This window comes from Anolis carolinensis, chromosome 2 (genome assembly GCF_035594765.1).
Source record: "Anolis carolinensis isolate JA03-04 chromosome 2, rAnoCar3.1.pri, whole genome shotgun sequence".
Classification (NCBI taxonomy): domain Eukaryota; kingdom Metazoa; phylum Chordata; class Lepidosauria; order Squamata; family Dactyloidae; genus Anolis; species Anolis carolinensis.
The window spans coordinates 215,189,994-215,211,087 of NC_085842.1; the positions used below are offsets into that span (position 1 = coordinate 215,189,994).

At 39.5% G+C, this 21,094-nt stretch overlaps 1 protein-coding gene across 1 annotated transcript; it reads left to right on the top strand.

The window, feature by feature from the left end:
• The first annotated feature begins 6,287 nt into the window (after nt 1–6,287).
• smu1 (SMU1 DNA replication regulator and spliceosomal factor) lies at nt 6,288–20,878 on the top strand. Its single transcript, XM_003224635.4, has 12 exons — nt 6,288–6,448; nt 8,180–8,390; nt 9,271–9,423; nt 9,899–10,009; nt 10,464–10,592; nt 11,461–11,580; nt 12,652–12,768; nt 15,440–15,567; nt 15,647–15,773; nt 17,024–17,191; nt 18,495–18,647; nt 20,392–20,878. The coding sequence occupies exons 1-12, from the start codon at nt 6,423–6,425 to the stop codon at nt 20,488–20,490; spliced, it is 1,542 nt and encodes a 513-aa protein (XP_003224683.1). The 5' UTR covers nt 6,288–6,422; the 3' UTR covers nt 20,491–20,878.
• Nucleotides 20,879–21,094: the final 216 nt, after the last annotated feature.

Sequence of the window (21,094 nt, forward strand, 5' to 3'; positions counted from 1 at the left end):
ACTAAAAACTGGGTGAGTATGAAATTAAAGTGTTGTCTGTAATTGCCTCAAGGATGCTTCTAGGCCAAGAATCCTCAAGCTGCAGCCCTCCAGCTGTTTGAATCTCCAACTCCCAGAAGTTTCAGCCAACTTATTCAATGGTCAGGAATTCTGGGAATTACAAACAGCTGGGGAGACACAGGTTGAGGATGCCTGCTCTAGGATGAGGACTCCTACTGCTCATAACTGAATGTTGTTCTGCAGCAAATGTGACATTTTTCCTGAATGAGTTTTACCTATTTTTTATTTATTTACAGTATTTATATTCCGCCCTTCTCACCCCGAAGGGGACTCAGGGCGGATCATATTGCACACATATAAGGCAAACATTCAATGCCATAACATAGAACAGAGACAGAGACACGACGCAGGCACGGGCTGGCCTCAAACTCATGACCTCTTCGTCAGAGTGATTTGTTGCAGCTGGCTGCTAACCAGCCTGCACCACAGCCTGGCCTAGAGATATAATCAATCACCGTGACATCACTGGAGACAGAGGAAGTAAGGTAGGGCAAATAAGGTAAAAGGTAAAGCCCTTGATGGTGCAGCAGGTTAAACTGCTGAGCTGCTGAACTTGCTGACTGAAAGGTCAGCGGTTTGAATACAAGGAGTGGGGCGAGCTCCCGCTGTTAGCCCCAGCTTCTGCCAACCTAGCAGTTGAAAAACATGCAAATATGAGCAGATCAATAGGTACAGCTCCAGTGGGAAGGTAACGGCACTCCATGCAGCCATGCCGGCCATATGACCTTGGAGGTGTCTACGGTTAACACTTGCTCTTTGGCTTAGAAATGGGGATGAGCACCAACCCCCAAAGTCGGACATGACTAGACTTAAGGTCAGGGGAAAACCTTTACCTTTCCCTATAATCAATCAAATCTGACAGTGTGGTGACATCACTGGAGACAGGAAGTCAGGTAGCGCAAATAAAGGCAACTATTATTGCAAGAATCAGCCTCGATTCTAATACAGGAATAGATCGTGGTTCTGGTTCTCATCTATGTACAACAATGTCATACTTTACTTCTTCATGCAGCAATTTCTCATAAAGAGGAAATGATAATGATGCCGTTCACACTTTACTAAGGGCCAGCATGGGCTATAAGCCAGCGCTTCACTTTGCCAAGAACATCTGTAACCTCTTAGGATAAACATTTTGGCAAAAGCCCTCACGTTGTGATTAAAGAGCCAAGAAAGCAAACATACAAAGCTTTTTGTGGCGAGAAGATTTGTTAATTTGAATCCCATTCTTGTTTCGTATTTTATTTTTCCAAACACAAAAGGTCATATTTATTCAATGTTAAAGATGAAAAGACATTCCCATAACAAAAACCAGACAAGTTGCCTTTCTTGGGGGTCCTAGACTTTGAATTCACTGCATAATTATTTGCTGAAAGTTATTTATGTATAAAACTTTTATTAAAGCCTGTCTTCTTGAGAAAAGTGTTTTGTATTCCTTTAAGGGATGTGTATGTGTGCGTGTGTGTGTGGGGGGGGGGGGGGAGGGGGAGGATATAAAGTTTTCATCCTTTCCTTCCTGTCTACGAAAAAGCACATCTGTGCCTCCGGTGGCCTAGGGGATAAAAGCCTTGTGACTTGAAGGTTGGGTTGCTGACCTGAAGGCTGCCAGGTTCGAATCCCACCGGGGAGAGCGCGGATGAGCTCCCTCTATCAGCTCCAGCTCCATGCGAGGACATGAGAGAAGCCTCCCACAAGGATGGTAAAACATCAAAAAAACATCCAGGTGTCCCCTGGGCGACGTCCTTGCAGACGGCCAATTCTCTCACTCCAGAAGCAACTCCAGTTGCTCCTGACACGAAAAAAAATCACATCTGTGTGGCTGAAGAAGCTTCAGACCAAAGGAGAAGTGAGTGATTCTCAACAAAGATAAAAATGCCAATACAGAAAGGAAACAAATATCTTGACAGAATTAAAAACAACAGCTCTAAATTAATCAACAAAAATACAAAAAATATAAATAAAACCAAACTTCAAACACGATTTTTGTCAAGCATAGATCCCCCCCTTCCGGGTCAAAATATAAAATTGATGAAGTTTGTACCTCAGCGAATGGGTCCAGTGCCTCTGGACCTGCTATCCAGTGAGTTCAAAAGCAGAAATATTGTCCATGCTGATAGAATTAGATGGTCTGTTCCCGAGAAAGGGGAAATGTCATTGTTGGAGAATGGGGCATGACCTCCTGGCGTAATGGTAGTTATACCAGCTGATGATTGTCATTGTAATGTCCAAAGGACTGATACAAAGGATGGTGGCCTTGCAAATGGATCCTGCTGTTCTCTGTCCAGTATAGAGCCAGTAGAGATGGACTAGCCCAAAGATGATGGGTGATTAAATCCTTCATGTGTAGATAAAGCCCAGTAGGATAGCTGGATGGACTTCCCAGGGCATTTGGTGCTGGCAAAAGATCAGTTAGAGGTATACTTGTCCAAAAGGATTTTATATTGAGACGTAAGATATCATATAGTAAATGCACACATGCAAAAGGATCCATGGATATCGAGGGAACCCTGCGAATGGGTAGTAAGATAGATATCCTTAAGGAAGAGAAGACGTACACAAGGAATCCGTGGCTACCAGGGGAAATCCTGCAAATTGATATGTCTTGGTATCCACGGGGGAGGTTAGAGTTGACATGGGGTTATTGGGAAAGCAGGAGAGAGTTCTATATAAGATATTCACATAAAAAAGGGAAAAATAAAGATCTGTGGATATGGGTGCTCCCACTGAGAGAACAAGGGCATCCACAGAGATGGGAGATTGACTAAGGGGTTCAGGGAGAGGGTTAGTTCACCTTGATTGAATCTGACACTAATTGCACTTTTTTGGTCCAGTTCGTTTTTAGAGCCGACCCAGGATTTTATCATAGTATATTTATCTTGACCTGTGACTTGTTTTATTGTTGATTGTTTTATTGTTATGTTTTTATATTGTTTGTGACCTGGGCTTGGCCCCATGTACGCCGCCCCGAGTCCCTTCGGGGAGATGGGGCGGGGTATAAAAATAAAATTATTATTATTATAATATTATTATTATTATTGGGGAAAAGAATAGAATGAGCTCCGTTCCAGGGACTGTGGAGGGTCATGGAGGCCATGAAGGCCAGGTGCCAGCTGTGTGTGTGTGTGGGGGGGGGGGGGGGGGGGATGCGAAAACTGGAGAAAGGGAATCAAAAGGCAAAAAGGAGAAATACAAAGACAGATATAGAGGGAACCCTGCGAATGGGTAGTAAGATAGATATCCTTAAGGAAGAGACACACCAAGGTGCATGTTTATTTAGGGTTTGGGGAACAATATAACTAAAAAAAGGGAAATATTGTATTGTAAAGTATCCCAGACACCTGTAGCTGCTGCTGGGGCTCCTCCATACCTCTGGTTGTTCATAAAAAGGGAATTTGAAAAATAAATAGATCCCGCTACCTGCGGAACTCTTCGCTATGGTGTCAAATGCATCAATTTAATATTTTGACCTGGGGAGGGCTGCTCGACAACAACCTCCTTGTTGTATTTTTCCCTTTAAATGTTAATTACATTTCACTGAAACAGAAACATAGATAATAATCCAAAACACATTTTAAAATCTCAGTTTTGAAACTCCATATATGACAGTATAGATGGGCTTGTGTATGGAGGCAGACTTCAGGCAGAAGGAAAGCAGTCTATATTTACTGAAAGGTAAGTTCAATTTTATTCAGGAGCATTTGTTTAGCTTATAAATCCTATCGAGGGTTGCTGTAAGTTTCCGGGCTGTATGGTCATGTTCCAGAAGCATTCTCTCCTGATGTTTTGCCCACATCAGGAGAGAATGCTTCTGGAACATGGCCATACAGCCCAGAAAACTCACAGCAGCCCAGTGATTCCGGCCTTGAAAGCTTTCAACAACAAATCCTATCGAGATTTGTCCATCCTTTATATTTTCAGCATGAGTTCTGTAAGGTAAAAGTAAAGATTTTTTCCTGATATTAAGTCTAGTTGTGTCTGACTCTGAGGATTGGTGCTCACCTCCATTTTTAAGCTGAAGAGCCAGCGTTGTCTGTAAACAGCTCCAAGGTCATGTGACCAGCATGAGTGCATGGAACGCTATTCTTTAATGATGCAAAATCTTCAGAGAACGGCTGGATGAGTTTAGAAAATGACTGCATGGGTTATCTAAAGATGCAAAATCCCAAAATATCGGAATAAACTCTGTAGACATGTCTCAGGGCCCTTCCACATAGCCATATAACCCAGAAAATCCCACAATATCTGCTTTGAACTGGGTTATCTGTGTCCACACTGCCATATATCCCAGTGCAAAGCAGATAATGTGGGATTTTATTCAGCTGTGCGGAAGGGCCTCCTATGACCATGCTTTCAGGCTATGAACCTATACCAGTTGATAAGCTGTTAGGAATTGTGGGAGTTGAAGTCCAAAACACCTGGAGGGTCAAAGTTTGCCCTTGCCTGACTTATACATTGACTGCAATGGGATTTACGCCTGAGTAAGACATTTATAGAGTTATATCACCGGCATTCTCTTCATTTTGTCATATTGTGCAACAAAGTGGTTCTTCATTGCAGAGTTAATGCAGTTTGACATCACTTGAACTGCCATGCTCAAGGCTATGAAATCAAGGGAGTTGAAGTTTTACAAGGTCGTTAGCCTTTTCTGCCAAAGAGAGCCGGTACCTCACTAAACTACAGCTTCCATAGCATTGAGCCATAGCAGTTTAAGTGGTGTCAAAACTGCCTGAATTCCAATGTAGATGCATCCAAAGAGTCGGCCATTGCTGTACGTTTTCACGAAGCAGAGTAGTTGTGACTTGGGTTGCAGTGAGTTTTCCGGCCATGTTCCAGAAGCATTCTCTCCTGACTTTCCCCCACATCTATGGCAAACATCCTCAGAGGTTGAGAGGTCTGTTGGAAACTAGGCAAGTGGGGTTTATATAATAATAATAATAATAATACTTTATTTTTCTATCCCGCCACCATCTCCCCGAAGGGACTCGGGGCGGCTAACATGGGGCGATGCCCAAAACAATACAGAATTAAGCAATTACAACGAATATCAAAACAAAAACAGTTAATAACATAAATCAAACAAAATAATCAATTTAAACATTAAAAAAACAATGAAACACATAAAATCAGAACAAATGAGTAATAATACAGCATCAGCCACTGGAGATAAAAGGGGTGGAATAAAGTCCAGGGTGGGAGAAAGAACTCTTGTCTGTTGGAGGCAAGTGTGAATGGTGCACTTGGCCACCTTGATTAGCATTGAAAGGCCCTGCAGCTTCAAAGACAGGCTGCTTCCTGCCTGGGGGAATCCTTTGTTGGGAGGTGTTAGCTGGCCCTGATTGCTTCCTGTCTGGAATTCCCCTGTTTTTCAGAGTGTTGTTCTTTATTTGCTGTCCTGATTTTTGAGTTTTTAAAATATTGGTAGCCAGATTTTGTTCATTTCCATGGTTTCCTCCTTTATGTTGAAATTGCCCACGTGCTTGTGGACTTCAGTGGCTCCTCTGTGTAGTCTGACATGGTGGTTGTTAGAGTAGTCCACCATTTTTGTAAATAAAGTAGAGTCTCACTTATCCAACATAAACGGGCCAGCAGAACGTTGGATAAGTGAATATGTTGGATAATAAGGAGGAATTAAGGAAAAGCCTATTAAATGTCAAATTAGGTTATGATTTTACAAATTAGGCACCAAAACATCATGTTGTACAACAAATTTGACAGAAAAAGTAGTTCAATACGCAGTAATGCTATGTAGTAATTACTGTATTAACGAATTTAGCACCAAAATATCACGATGTATTGAAAACATTGACTACAAAAATGTGTTGGATAATCCAGAACGTTGGATAAGCGAGTGTTGGATAAGTGAGACTCTACTATACTTACTGGTAGCCAGATATGGTTCATTGCTATGGTTTCCTTTGTGACTTGCATTGGCAAGAAAGCTTCGATCCTTCTGTTGCTGCCACTCAGGATTCCAGCGAGGCGGCGACACAGAGCCTATTGAGTGCCCAGTGACGTCACGACGGAAGTATTTTCATTGGTCGCAGCTTCCTGGTTCCGCGTTGCCAAGGGAAACCGAAGGAATCGACGGTGGGGGGAGGTAGGGGAGGGGATCACGTGACCCGCCACAAGCCGGCGGGAGGAAAAGCGACGCGCGCCTCCCCCTCCCTCGTGTGACGCGCCTTGCACTACTTCCTCACGTGACTGAAATGCTGTCTCAGAACAAAGAAAGCTTCCACGCTATGTATCTCTATGGCAGTGGTCTGAGAGAGGGGTTGACCCGGAAGCGGATCCTCGCTGAGGTGGAAGTTGCGTTTAGTTTCCGTTTGCCTGGCTTTTGGAGCGACGAGAAGTGTCTCTAGTTCAAGATGTCGATAGAAATCGAGTCCTCGGAGTGAGTCTTTCGAGGAGGGAGGAGGGAAAGGGAGGGTTTGGGGTTTTCGATACATCTTTGTTGATATCTAGTTATTAGGACCGAACGCCTCTCCCTCCCTCTCAATTTTCCCCACACTCTCTGAGCTCATCTATACCAGGCATGGGCAAACCTGGGCCTTCCAGATGTTTGTTATATTTATATACCGCTTTTCTCACCCCAGGGGGGATAATGGCAAAATTCAATGGCTAGCATACATATAAAACCAAGTCATTGAATCTAAACAAGAAACATATAACTATGCTTTAAAATAAATAAGACCATTAAACAAGATACAGTAGAGTGTCACTTATCCAACACTCGCTTATCCAACGTTCTGGATTATCCAGCGCATTTTTGTAGTCAATGTTTTCAATACATCATGATATTTTGGTGCTAAATTCGTAAATACAGTAATTACTACGTAGCATTACTGCATATTGAACTACTTTTTCTGTCAAATTTGTTGTATAACATAATGTTTTGGTGCTTAATTTGTAAAATCATAACCTAATTTGATGTTTAATAGGCTTCTTCTTATTATCCAACATATTTTCTTATCCAATGTTCTGCCGGCCCGTTTATGTTGGATAAGTGAGACTCTACTGTACTGGCATTCTGTGTGAGACTCTACTGTATAGACAACATTTAGACATGAAGACATAGAATTAAAAACATCCTAACATAAACATTAAAATCACATGATCCAAAATCGTAGACCAGTAGAATTGTAGAATTCCAGTTGTCAATTGCACATGTTCCCTGTTTATTTCTGCACTGCATTAATTTACTGGCCGAAAGCTTGGTCCCATAACTTAATTTTCTTTCTGAAGGCCAAAAGGGAGGGTGCTGATCTAATCTCACTGGGGAGAGTTGCAGAGCTGGGGAGCCTCCACTGCAGTGGTTGTCAACCTGTGGGTCCCCAGGTATTTTGGCTTACAACTCCCAAAAATCCCAGCCCCTTTACCAGCTGTTAGGATTTCTGAGAATTGAAGGCCAAAACATCTGGGGACCTACAGGTTGAGAACCACTTCTCCACTGAGAAGGCAAAGCAGGTAGGACCGAGAGAAGGGCCTCCCCAGAAGATCTTAACCTCCATGATGGTCCATAGAGGGGGATACATTCCCTTTATAGTGTACATAACACTATGTAACAAAAACTGGAAAAAAATCTATATTCTTAGTTTGAAAGTATCATTTCCTGTTTAATTGTGTGGTACTTATTTTGAAAGTAGTTGATATACTCCAGAAACTTCATTTTTGTGGCTGCCACAAACTATGTTGAATTGGTTGAGACTCGAGGAGATATTCATTGAAAAACTATAGCAAAATGTACAGCAGGATGTCCCACAAAAACAAACTTTTTTTCAGTTTAATAAACTTTTTCCATGTTTTTATGATAGAATCAATTAGGAATTGACATCTATAACCCAAGAACAAAAATAGTGTTGCATAATGTAATGACATGTCTTGGTGATGGGACCCAAGTTTAATTACAAAGTCCACTGATGTTTCAAATACGCTGTACACATATAGCTTGAAGGTAATGTCATACACCATGGTTTTGTACACAAAACAAAGTTTGTGTACAATAAACCATCCAAAAGCAGAGGTGGGTAATAAATAAAATGTTATTATTGTTATTGGTACTATATTATGCTTATGTTTAGCTAAAGAAACATACCAATTAATTGTACCCATCTTTTGTGTTTAGTGTCATCCGACTAATCATGCAGTACCTGAAGGAGAACAGCCTGCACCGTGCCTTGGCCACTCTGCAGGAGGAAACCACAGTGTCCCTGAACACAGTGGACAGCATAGAAAGCTTTGTGGCAGACATTAATAGTGGTCATTGGGATACAGTGTTGCAGGCAATACAATCCTTGAAACTGCCGGACAAAACACTCATTGATCTGTATGAACAGGTTAGCACTTTTCCTATCTTCTGTATTTGCAAGATAATAAACCATTTGCCTTTTAATCTGTACCTTATATGTATACTTGATATCAGTATATGATGATAGTTTCCTCTTTCTGAAACTAACTAGTCCCAATAGAGAAACTAGCAATTTTTCCACTGTCTTATTTTTCTGCTTTCAATTTTTTTGAGCGTACAGTAAAATGTTGAAGTAGATAACACACATAATACATACATTCCTGTAGCTTAAATTTTACAAGCAGATGAATTGTTCTAAAAAAAAATAACACTTAAGTAAGAGGTTTGGCATTGAAATAAAACTGTTCAGCCTGCAGATTGAAAAATCCTGTTGGAATAAGTAGTCCTTTAGATGACTTATATAGGTGAGCATTCATCACCTACATCAGAAACAGACCTACTAGATACCAACCTAGACATACACCCATCACCTTCTGTCTAAATACATTGTGTTACCAAGTTTATTACTTTTTTGACTCCTGTCATTTCCTCTTTATATGCAGTGATAGGAAGACCAATGATATCTGTTTGCACTTCTCTATATTTCTCTCTCATAGATGATCAGTTAAGGGATAGTGAACTGTTGAGAAGCTGAAGCTGTTTTTACATGTGGATAGAGTTGACTAAGAACTATTTTGTGACTGACTGACCCTGCCTCCTCTGATCTGCGGCCTTTGCTACTCTAGTTCATTAGTCTGTATCATGCTTTGTTTAAACAGCCTAGTACTTTAATTTTCTATTTTCTACCTAAATTGAAATTACAACCTACCTTGGATTTTAATTTAAGCAGTAACTCAGAATAAAATGTGATGTCAATAATTGGATAGATTGAAGTTTCATTGATGTTCTATTATTTTCTGATACTTTAGGTTGTTCTGGAATTGATCGAGCTTCGGGAATTGGGAGCTGCCAGAAGCCTTCTGAGGCAAACTGATCCAATGATCATGTTAAAGCAGACTCAGCCAGAACGATACATTCATCTGGAGAACCTTTTGGCTCGGTCCTATTTTGATCCACGCGAAGTATGTATACATTTCATAATGTATGTTTATTTGGTAACCTCTATCATTAATAATTTTACAATAAGTACAATTCTTTCTTTTTTCTGCTGCAAAAAATCTGTCTACAAAATGCTGAGCCTGACGGTGTGTTTATGAGCATCTGAACCAAAGGAAGTAATGTTTGGGAAAACAAACATTTCATTTAGTAATTGGAAGTCAGTGGTAGTTGTTGGCTGGACTAATATTTTGCTTTGAAATTGGGAAAGATATCAATTCTATCTTGAAGTATCATTTTCCAGTTAGTTAGTCTTTAAAAAACTCAGTCTCCACAGATGTAAAAGATGTATGTGTACCTAGTGTACTTTATTTGCACATTTACATCACTATGTCCTAAAACATACAACTGCTATATATATTAAATAAATAATATATGGAAATGTCTTGCTGTGTTCCAAGTTTCTAGAAAGTTACTAGTCCTTATATTATTTTCTGCTAGGCATACCCAGATGGAAGCAGCAAAGAGAAGCGGAGAGCTGCCATTGCCCAGGCTCTGGCCGGTGAAGTCAGTGTTGTGCCCCCATCTCGTCTCATGGCATTATTGGGACAGGTAATTTTTTTCCCTATAGATGTGCATTGTATGAAATTGAAAATGGAGAACTTTGTACATTATTGGATGCTGGTTTAGTTAAAGCTTGGTCCTTCACATTACATTTCAAATGTGATTTTTCATGGGATGGGTTTAAAAAATCTCAGTAACAGAAAATCTAACCGTAGCTTAGTGCTGATGAGAGCAGCCAAGTACCTGTCATTAAGGAAAGGCATACAGTTGTCCAGCATTAGCATATTGCAATTATCAAGTATTTTATAAGTGTTGTTTTATGTTAATTGATATGGTTATTGTTTAAATGTTGATGTAATTTACTTGTATTTTATGTGTTTTATGGCACTATTATGGACTGTGCTGTAAGCCACACCGAGTTCCTTCTGGTAGATGGATACAAATAAAGTTATTATTATTATTTATTGAAAAGCTGTCTGATTAATCCCTTTTAACTTCTCAGGCTCTGAAATGGCAACAGCATCAAGGACTACTCCCTCCTGGTATGACTATTGATTTGTTCAGAGGCAAAGCAGCTGTTAAAGATGTTGAAGAAGAAAAGTTCCCCACACAACTGAGTAGGCATATTAAGGTGGGCCCTAATATCCATTTACAAAGAATGAGCCTTTTTAAAAAAGTGAATAACACTTTACTGAATAACAGGAAAGACGTAACTTCTTCTGTTGACCCCATTGGTATAGTCAGGTCTGTAACCATAATTATACAGAGTGAAGGAGGGTTGGTAGTTTTGTTGGGATAAAATAACAATGGTGGCAATAATTTTGTTGGGATAAAAAACAAAAACAAAATCTCAATCTATCTGAAATGCCTTAATTTGTTCATTTATAATTTTCATGTGTTTTTCCTTCCAGTAATTCTAATTCTTTTTACAAGAAGCAAGTATTTTTTTTTTACTTTTTTTTGCATTTTAAGAAAGCATCTTAAATTGATCAAAGTAACAGCTCTCTTACATCTTTAACCCTAGATATAGTCACACATGTTTGATGTTTGAATGGTGAATAATTTTGCTGCTTTGAATTTGGCTGTAGAAGGGAGAGCTGCTATCTTTTTGCAATACTTTGTCATGTGCAGGCTGGCTGGCTTTCTTGCCTCTATTTCAAGTCATAGTAGTATGAGTGTTGAAATGACATGTTTATGTGATAATGGTTGAAAAAAACGGTCATTCCAGTTTGGCAAATGAAATATAAACTGGGTTTAGCCTTTGGTTTTGGCTTTTAACTACTACAGAACTCATAGCAAATGCCTTTTAAAGTTTACTTCTTTCATTCAAAAAGAATCTAGCATTTTAAAATATTCATTTGGCTTAAGCAACTAATGTGATGTTGCAACTGATCAGTCTAGAACTATATTATATTATAGCAGCAAGAGAAATACAAGATAAAATATAATTTACTATTTTAAAATGCAGCAAACTCTTTATGTTTGTTCACTCAAAACAGTTTGGCCAGAAATCTCACGTGGAGTGTGCTAGGTTTTCCCCAGATGGTCAGTATCTGGTCACAGGCTCTGTTGATGGATTCATTGAAGTATGGAACTTCACCACTGGGAAAATCAGAAAGGTAAAATCTTGGCTTTCAAGTAGCTTGTTGAACATTCTTTGGGTTAAATAAGCAAATTTGGGTTAAATCAGCAATGTTGAATTACAAGTAAATATTGCCTGTACACTTGTTGAATTTGGAGTTATGATATACTGTAATTCACAGATTCAAATGAGAGTTTTTCTCTATTTTCAGGGGCTTTAAAAACAAGGTGCACCTTAAAATCAGTGGCGCCTTAGATTCGCCATGTTTGGGTTTTTTTCTTTGCCTTTCAATTACCTTGCCTCCAAGAGAGGAGGAGAAAGGGCCCCAGCCCCAAACAGCTCTGGTTTTGCCTATTTTTTATTGACTTACCTCCAAGAAAGCGGGAGGGGGGTGGGAGGGAAGGGCCCCAGCCCCAATGGCTCTGCCAGGCCCCCACCATTGCATCCTCAGCCAGACGGTTGTTTACTGATCTGGCTGAGCCAAGCACTACTTCCTTGCCTCTCCAAAGGCCCATAGAGCTAGTAAAAAAGGCTCATGCAGGCGAGATGATTTCCAGGTTGAAATAAAAACGTGTTGTGAATGCAGAGGAAATTCTAAAAAATATTCATAGAAAACATGAATCAAAGGCTTGAAAATTGGATATGCCTTACATTCGATGGTGCCTTAGATTTGGTAAAATACCGTAGCATTCCAAAGCGCATGTCACTTCTGCAAAAAAATACTGTTTAAAAACTAACAAAATATTCTGTTGTTTGTCATTGTTTATCAATCACTTTACATTATGGTGAAATTTTAATGCTCTCTCAAACAGATGTGTTTCTGTTTTCAGAAGAAGCTCATATTGATGCTATTTTGGCGAAATACATTTTTTTAAACTTGAGGCTGATCAAGAAAGGTCAGAAAAATAGAAAATTAAACTGGGTAGCAAACCTGGATTTAGAAATCTACTAACAAAAATAGAAAACAGCACCTGATAGATAAACTAGTGATGTGGATTAGTAGTAGGCAGCTTCTTTTCTGAATTTCATAACCATATATCTACTACCATCTTGTTTCTCTTGTTGTCCTCCTTATGGTTTTGGACACTTTGTTCACTGCTCTGTTTAGGATCTGAAGTACCAGGCACAGGATAACTTCATGATGATGGATGATGCAGTCTTATGCATGTGTTTCAGCAGAGATACCGAAATGTTAGCGACTGGAGCACAGGATGGGAAGATCAAGGTATATGTTACTAGTTTTATTACTAGTTTTTAATTCTGTGGTTGTTTTGAATTGTATTTTTGGGTACTAATATTCATTGTTCGTATTATGTTTACATTGTTGTATGGTTTCCTTTGCTATGTTGGAAATGGCCCTGAGGAGATAGGGTGGTATATAAATAAATTATTATTATTGTTATTATTATTATTATCATCATCATTATGTGGTGTGGGGAACTAGAGGCAAGGAAGATTGTCTTTAGTAGTGATTTCTAAATATGGGGGAGCTGTGATGAGTTTCTGAGTTAAATTTGAAACATATGTCCCTTTTAAAAGCAGAAAAAGTAAAAATGGTCCACCCACAGAGAGATAGATCTCTGTGTTTTTGTGACTTTTTACATTTTTTTCCTGATGACAAAGAAGTAAACACAGAACAATATCTCATGCGGTGAGATAGTATAGAGAGAAACATTTAAGGCAGGTCATGTTGGTTCTTCTCTTCATTAAGAGTAATGTGAACAATCCAGTTACACACACTGATGAAGAAACAAACATTGCAGAATTGCGCTCTCCAAATAATGAATGTCAGTAACATTGAACGTACAGAAATTCTGGGGCCAGCATCATCTGGGTGAGAGTTTGGGCTTATTAGTCTGTTCTATTTTTCTCTTGCCATACACAGTTTGAGCACTGCAGTCTTAAATGACTCAGAAGTTATATATTATCCTTGCTTTTGAAAATATCAGCCTACAAGGTGATAAAAATGTGTTTCAGTTTTTCGTGGTAGCAATGTCTGATGGGATTATCTTCTTTAAAGCCTTAATGCTGATCTTCCTAACTTCTCAAGAAAATGCAAATGAATTTGTTTTAAGTGGGTTTATTTCTATGGGTAGTTCAATTGCATTTTAGCAATAATTGTGCTTTAATAATAATTGTAATAATAACCTTTTGTATGTTTCAGTTTATGATGTCATGCATATTCCAGCCATGTTTATTTTACCTTTAGTAAGCCGCCTTGAGTCCCATCAATGAGGCAAAGGCATGATATACTATATTTCACTACATAATAGTCAATTTTAATTCTTTTTTTTCTGGAAAAAAAGCAGGGGTGCTATCATGAGAAGAAGAAAAAAATGTGCCAGTGTTGCATATTTGAAAGTCATGGCTGACTGCACCCACGACAGCTTTGCCTGTGCACCCCCACTCCCTTTGCAACTATGGCTCTTGAGTATGAAAGCACTGGGTTGAAGAGTGACAACACCAGCTTCCGAACTCAAGCCAGTGAAAAATCATAGCTGCAAGGGGAGGACAAAGCTGTCATGGGTACATGTGATGAGGAAATCCTGGATTCCTCCCGCACTACCTAGACTGTACAGTTTGTCTGCCAGCAGTACATTGGCATGACACACAAGGCATGGTGAATCAAAGCATGCACCAATTACGCAAGGAAAGGCAAGACACCAGTTTGGGACCCAAAAAGAGGAGAATGTGATGAAAGTGCTCACATTCTTTTTCAGACTTTTCTTAAACTTGACCATTAGTTGAGCTGGGGTTTATAGGAGTTGTAGTCCAAAACAGCTCAAGGGTGCCATGTGGCTGATTTCTGATATAGGTGCTTTTGTAATATATTTGCTTCAGAATAGGTATTCCATTGGTGCTAAACTTGTGGCCCTCCAGGTGTTTGGGACTTTGGCTCCCAGAATTCCTTTCCATTGGACATTGGTCAGAATAGGATTTGTCGGAAAGGAGAACTGGGGAAGCAGGGTGAACTACAGTGTGCCATTGGGGTTTGGTTCCATGACTCTCAGTAGATACCAAAATCAATTGATGCAAAAGTCCTATTATATACACTGGAGTCAAATGATAACTGTTACATAAAATGGCAAAATCAAGGTTTGCTATTTGGATTTTTAAAAATTTAGCCCTGGATGGTTGAATGCATGAATGCAGAACCTATGGGTACAGAGGACACATAGAAAACTTTTGTAGGTTTATTTGCAAGTTGGTTTAAATACTAAAATGCAAAATGAGTATGTTCATTTCTCTACTTCTGTTTAGTTAGCCTGTTTCTCCCCAATCTTCTCTGCATATGGAAAGATTCTTCATTTTTACTAATGTCAGGTAATCAGTGGAGGGTGATTAAAATGATCAAGGGTTGGAGAACAAGCCCTATGATGAGAAACTTAAAGAACTGGGCATGTTTAGCCTTCAGAAGAGAAGGCTGAGAGGAGACATGATGAGAGCCATATATAAATATGTGAGGGGAAGTTATAGGGAGGAGGCAGCAAGCTTGTTTTCTGCTGCCCTGGAGACTAGGATGCAGAACAATGTCTTCAAACTACAGGAAAGGAGATTCCACCTGAACATTAGGAAGAACTTCCTAACTGTGATAGCTGTTCAACAGTGGAATTCTCTGCCCCGCAGTGTGGTGGAAGCTCCTTCTTTGGAGGCTTTGAATGTGATTTCCTTGCTTCTTGGCAGGGGGTTGGACGGGATGGCCCAGAAGGTCTCTTCCAAATCTATGATTCCATGAATATATGCCTGCATCCTCACTTGGTTCTAAATTAAGAAGAGAGAATTTGCCGGGGAGTATAACTGACATTAGCCCAAGTAGAAAATACTAATAAGAATTTTTCACTCATTTAAACTCTGACAATTTCCTATTTTAAAACTTTTTTAAAAATTTCTTCCAGGTGTGGAAGATTCAGAGTGGGCAATGCCTGAGGCGATTTGAAAGAGCACATAGTAAAGGAGTCACTTGCTTGAGTTTTTCAAAGGACAGCAGCCAAATCCTTAGCGCCTCTTTTGACCAGACCATCAGGTATGTTTCGTTTTTTGAGCTTTACTAGTCAGCCTGACTTGGAGGAGTGACCCTTATGGTGGCTTTTATGCTGTAACAGGATCCATGGCTTGAAATCTGGGAAGACGCTCAAAGAATTCCGTGGCCATTCTTCATTTGTGAACGAAGCTACATTTACGCAAGATGGGCATTACATTATCAGCGCATCCTCTGATGGCACTGTGAAAGTACGTTTGGGCTACTGACTTGGCACTTGTCGTTTTTGTTTTGCTGGAGTGAATACTTGTTTAGCTATGTTGTAAATAGCCTTTCGACCAGTGAGGCTTACAGGAATGGAGCTGACATTGTGCAGTAATATACTCAAGTGATGGAAAATCACTTAGTGGTTTTTCACTTTTCTTCTACTTGTATCTTTCTCAGATATTGTAAAATGCATGCTCTGGAAAGAAATCTCAATTTTAGCTGACCTTGTTTCTAGAAAAGCTGCTTATTTTAAAGAAAGTCTTATTTTTGTTTTATAAAGTCACTGAGGGACGTGTCTTCTTGCTGCGGATTCGCTTTTTTGAATTCAAAAAAGTCAACCCCAAGTTTATGCCAAGGGCAGTTTTTTGGGGGGCAGAATTATGAATTTTGATAAATTGAGGGTCATTCTACAGAAAGGGGGAAATGCCAGCACTACCTTAGGGTTTTATTTATTTGCTTTATTTACACCTCACCTTTTTCTCCATGGAGACTCAAAGAGGCTAACAACAACATACTTTGATTACAGTTTAAAACCAAGTGAAAACCAGAATTACAAAACAATTAAATATTCCCATATGGATTTAGGTTAAAATACAGTTAAAATATAATAAATACAATTAAAAATGCATTTAAAACTCACAACCCACCACCTCCCCAAATCCCACCTACGACCTCCCCAGCAGCATGCCCCTAGTAGACTTATATTTGGGTATAAATCTTCTGTTTTCAAAAAAATCTACTGTATATCATTGTTAATTTGCAGTATTCAGGTGTGGATCAAGGAAGTGATTATAATAGGGGTGAGTTTTTTTGTTTTTTTTGTGTCAGGAGCGACTTGAGAAACTGCAAGTCACTTCTGATGTGAGAGAATTGGCCGTCTGCAAGGACGCTGCCCAGGGGACACCTGGATGTTTTAACACCCTTTGGGAGGCTTCTCTCATGTCTCTGCATGAGAAGCTGGAGCTGAGAGACAGGAGCTCACCCTGCTTCCTGGATTCAAATTGCCAACCTTTCGGTCAGCAGTCCTGCAGGCACAAGGGTTAAACCCATTGCGCCACTGGGGACTCCATCTGGGGTGAGTGTAAGTGTGGAATATTGTGTTCTATTCTCAAGACACAACTTACAAGCACTTGCAGAGTTGGAATTCCATATTAGTGAATGGCAAGACCTTTTGAATTGTTTTTACAACATATATCTGTATCAATCCTTCTCTCTCTTTCTTTCCATTTGCCAGGTTTGGAATATGAAAACTTCGGAGTGCTCTAATACTTTCAAATCACTTGGCAGCACAGCCGGGACAGACATCACTGTGAACAGTGTGATCCTGCTGCCTAAAAATCCAGAACACTTTGTTGTTTGCAACAGATCGAATACAGTTGTCATTATGAACATGCAAGGACAAGTATGTTATTGGAGGCCAATAGTTTTAAAAGGAGTGGGAGCACAGTTTAAATTCCTTGTAGGGTTAAATTCCTTTGACTTGGTGAAGCCAAATTCCTTAATCTCTCTTTTTCCCTATATATGAGGTGTTTTTTAAAGTTATTGTGACTCAGGATTGCTCTGGTTTGGATACCAGACCATGCTCTGATTAGTATTCTCAGTCAGAAGAGGTACACCCTGAAATTTTGTGATGCTTCATCATAATTTTTCTTTTCCTTTATAACTGTTTTTAGTGATTTCTTTAATTAATGAGTAGTACATCAAAGCAAAAACAGATCTGCTCAGGGTCCTTAACATACTTCCTTTTCCCTACGTACCTTTGTCATCTGACACGGCTATACTTCCTTATTGTTAAAGGTCTCCAATAAGGCTGATTTCTGTCCCTTTCCCAGCATGTCTTAATTATATAATACATTTTGCACATGCTGTGTCTAGAATCCTTTCAGCAAAATAGTCATAGTGGCTGATAATATCCCCATATTTCAAATTTTCATTGTTATAATGAAGCCTAAAGGAAAGTGTTTTTTCTATTAATGTCTGGCTGACCTGGGCTGTGTAATGCATAGTTTCCCCTCTAGTCATTATGCTGCATTAAGAAGATAAATGCAGCACTTTTTCCATCTTCCATTTTTGGACAAGAATCAGACTTGTCCAAAAGCAAAGCCACCATTTGACTGTGTTTGTCATAGAGTACGTGTATCAAACTCAAGGCCTGCAGCCCAAATCCGATCTACCATGTCATTTTATGTGGACTGCAACTCCTGTATTCCTTATCTTTAGATATCATAACTAGAGCTGATGGGAGTTGTAACAGGAACATCTAGAAGGCTGCAGTTTGTTCTGTTTAGTCAGGATAATGGAGTTTGGATTTAGACGCAAGGCTTGTGGATAGGATGTCTGACTTTAAAATATTCATTAACCTTTCCACAACCTCAGGGCCACAAATGCTGTTGGGTTGCAATTCCTGTTATCCTTAGTCCGCAAGGAGGATAATCAAAAGTGATGAGAGTTGTTCAATAATATCCAAGGACTCAAACTGGGTAAAAACTAAAGTGCACCAACCACTATGTAAAAAAATATATTTGACCCTTTTAATCCATGGATTTTTGTCCATGGATTCTGTGGCCCTTTGAAGCCTGCCATAAAGCTGATGTGTCCCTCAATGAGTTTTACACCTGACTCATAGAGGTTGAGATTTTCTTAATGGTTAGGCCTAGTCCCCTGCAAATCATTATAGTGAAAGCCTGATTTTTCTACTTTGATAGATTGTGAGAAGCTTCAGCTCTGGTAAAAGAGAAGGCGGTGACTTTGTCTGCTGTGCCCTTTCTCCTCGAGGCGAATGGATCTACTGTGTGGGTGAAGACTTTGTGCTCTACTGTTTCAGTACAGTGACCGGCAAACTGGAGAGAACTCTGACCGTAAGTAGCAGAGAGGGGTGCCCAAGAAACTTTGTGTAACTATTTTACCTTAGCTGAGTTTGAATATCATGGTGTTAATGCAAGTGGTTTTGTCACTAGAAATCTGTTTTGAAGAATGGCTTACATGAATCATACATAAATAATAAAAATTCTTAATAAAAATTTTGGGAGGTAGTCTTTGAAAATGGAATGATTACCGGACATAATTCCAGACAGCCTACATATCCCCCCTTTAAGGCAAAATACATGGGCATGTCATTAGTTTCCACTTTATTTGGCCACTATTTATAGTGGTTGTAGTGTATGCCTTTTCCTTTTAACCATAGTGGGAAAAAGAAATCCAGAGCTGTCAGTTTTGGCAGCAGCTGTGTGTCATTTTTAACATGTATTTCTCGTCTTAATCCCCAAAATATCCCAATGACAATAGTGCTCACATTTCTGTCCGACAAAAAAATCAGCCTGTTTAACAAGCCTTGCAAATGCTGATACATTTTCAGTAAATGTTTGATTTTATACTTACTTTATATACCGAAATATTGGGAGGTGTAAAAATTTATCAGGTGGAAATATGTCACGAGTGGAAAAGTTTAAGAAGCCCTGGCCTGTATAGAAGTGTTCCAAGGACCTCATGATAAAACTCAACTTGTCCGTAATTTAGAAGATATGTTTTGCTTAGTTGTCTGTGAGCTTGGAGACAGAGACAGGGAACATTCTCTCACCTGGCCACTCTCTTGTTCCCATGTGGTCCCTGTATGTAGGCTGACATGAGAGGCTGTTGTAGAAGGAAGCTCAGAAGTATTGTTCCACTTTTCTGCCTCTTCAACTGCTCCTCTTTCACCCTTTCATTTTTATTTATTTATTTACAATATTTATATTCCGCCCTTCTCACCCCAAAGGGGACTCAGGGTGGATCACAATGCACATATACATGGCAAACATTCAATGCCATTAGACATACTACATAGAGACATACACAGAGGCAATTTAACATTTCCAGCTTCATGAGGGTATGCTCAATTCCGGCCACAAGGGGAGCTGCTGCTACATCATCCAATTGTGATACCGAGTCCTTGATGGAGTACTTCCTCATTCCTTTCCGTACGCTGCTGGAAGTTTTATGGTGTTGTAAATTAGCTTCCCCGCATAAAGCGGTACCTACATTTTCTACTCGACAGATGCAACTGTCTTTTGAGCTGCTTAGGTCAAGAGTGAGCTAGGCTATTAATGATCGGGAGCTCAATCTAACCCTGGGCTTTGAAAGATTATTTTCCTAAATATTTGACTTTTGCATCACTGCATCACCCACATTTTTTCATGGCTTCCTTACCAGCTGTCTTATCTCTCCTGTGCTATTCCTTATCTGCAGCCATAAACTACCTGAGACGTAGCACAGTGTACTCTTCCATAACCTAAAGCAGGCCTCTTCAACCTGCAGTCTTCCAAGTGTTTGGGCCTCCAGCTCCCAGAAGCCCTAGCCAACTTATTCAATTATCAGGGGTGCTGGGAGCTGAAGTCCAAAACTTCAGGAGGGCCACAGGCTGAAGAGGCCTGACCTAGATTATTAGGTGAGAGATGCATACTGAAACACTCCTTTATCTCACTCTTAATGTACCACTCTATATTCTCCCTTATTTCAATCTTCTAATAGTTGGTATGTGGGGGAATAACAAAAATAATTTGAGTTTATATTCCTGAAGAAAAATACTCATCATGCATTCATTTACGTATTTCTTCTGATCTCTAGGTTCATGAGAAGGATGTAATTGGTATTGCTCACCATCCCCACCAGAATTTAATTGCTACCTATAGTGAAGATGGACTTCTGAAACTGTGGAAACCATAGAACTTATTTTAGTCCCATTCAGTGCATGGCTCTTGAAGGCACAAGGAAAGTATGTGTATTGTTGGGCGCTTTTCCCCCAGTTCATTTTGAGGTCCAAAAGTGTTAGTTTATCTTGAATAATTTCATATATGCATCCAAAGAGAGATGCCTATGTTAATTTTGAGACAAATGTAATTTTAATATCTAAATGACTAGTTATGTGACCAGGAAGCAAAAGCAGTTCCACTTCAAAAAATGTTCTGTAAGATCCGTTTCCTTTTACTGCTAATTATAGAATTATTCATAATTCATTGTAATTAAATTGACTTGGAAAGATACTTCCAGCTACAACAAAATGAAGGAAAACAAGCATAGAGCTTTAATGTCATAAAGTAATTGCGTTAAAGTTTTCTGACTTTTAAGAATCCCTTCATTTTTGACTTGTAAGCTACATTGTATGTATGTTGTAGCAAACGCTAAACACCTGGAAATCCCAGTGGAGTCTAACACATGCTTATATATTGCCTACTGAAAGGGGGCTGTAACCTGGCCATGTTCCATACATTTCTTTTTTTCTGAGCCCTCCAACAATCTTTGTTAAGCTCTTGTGACTTTTGGCAAAATT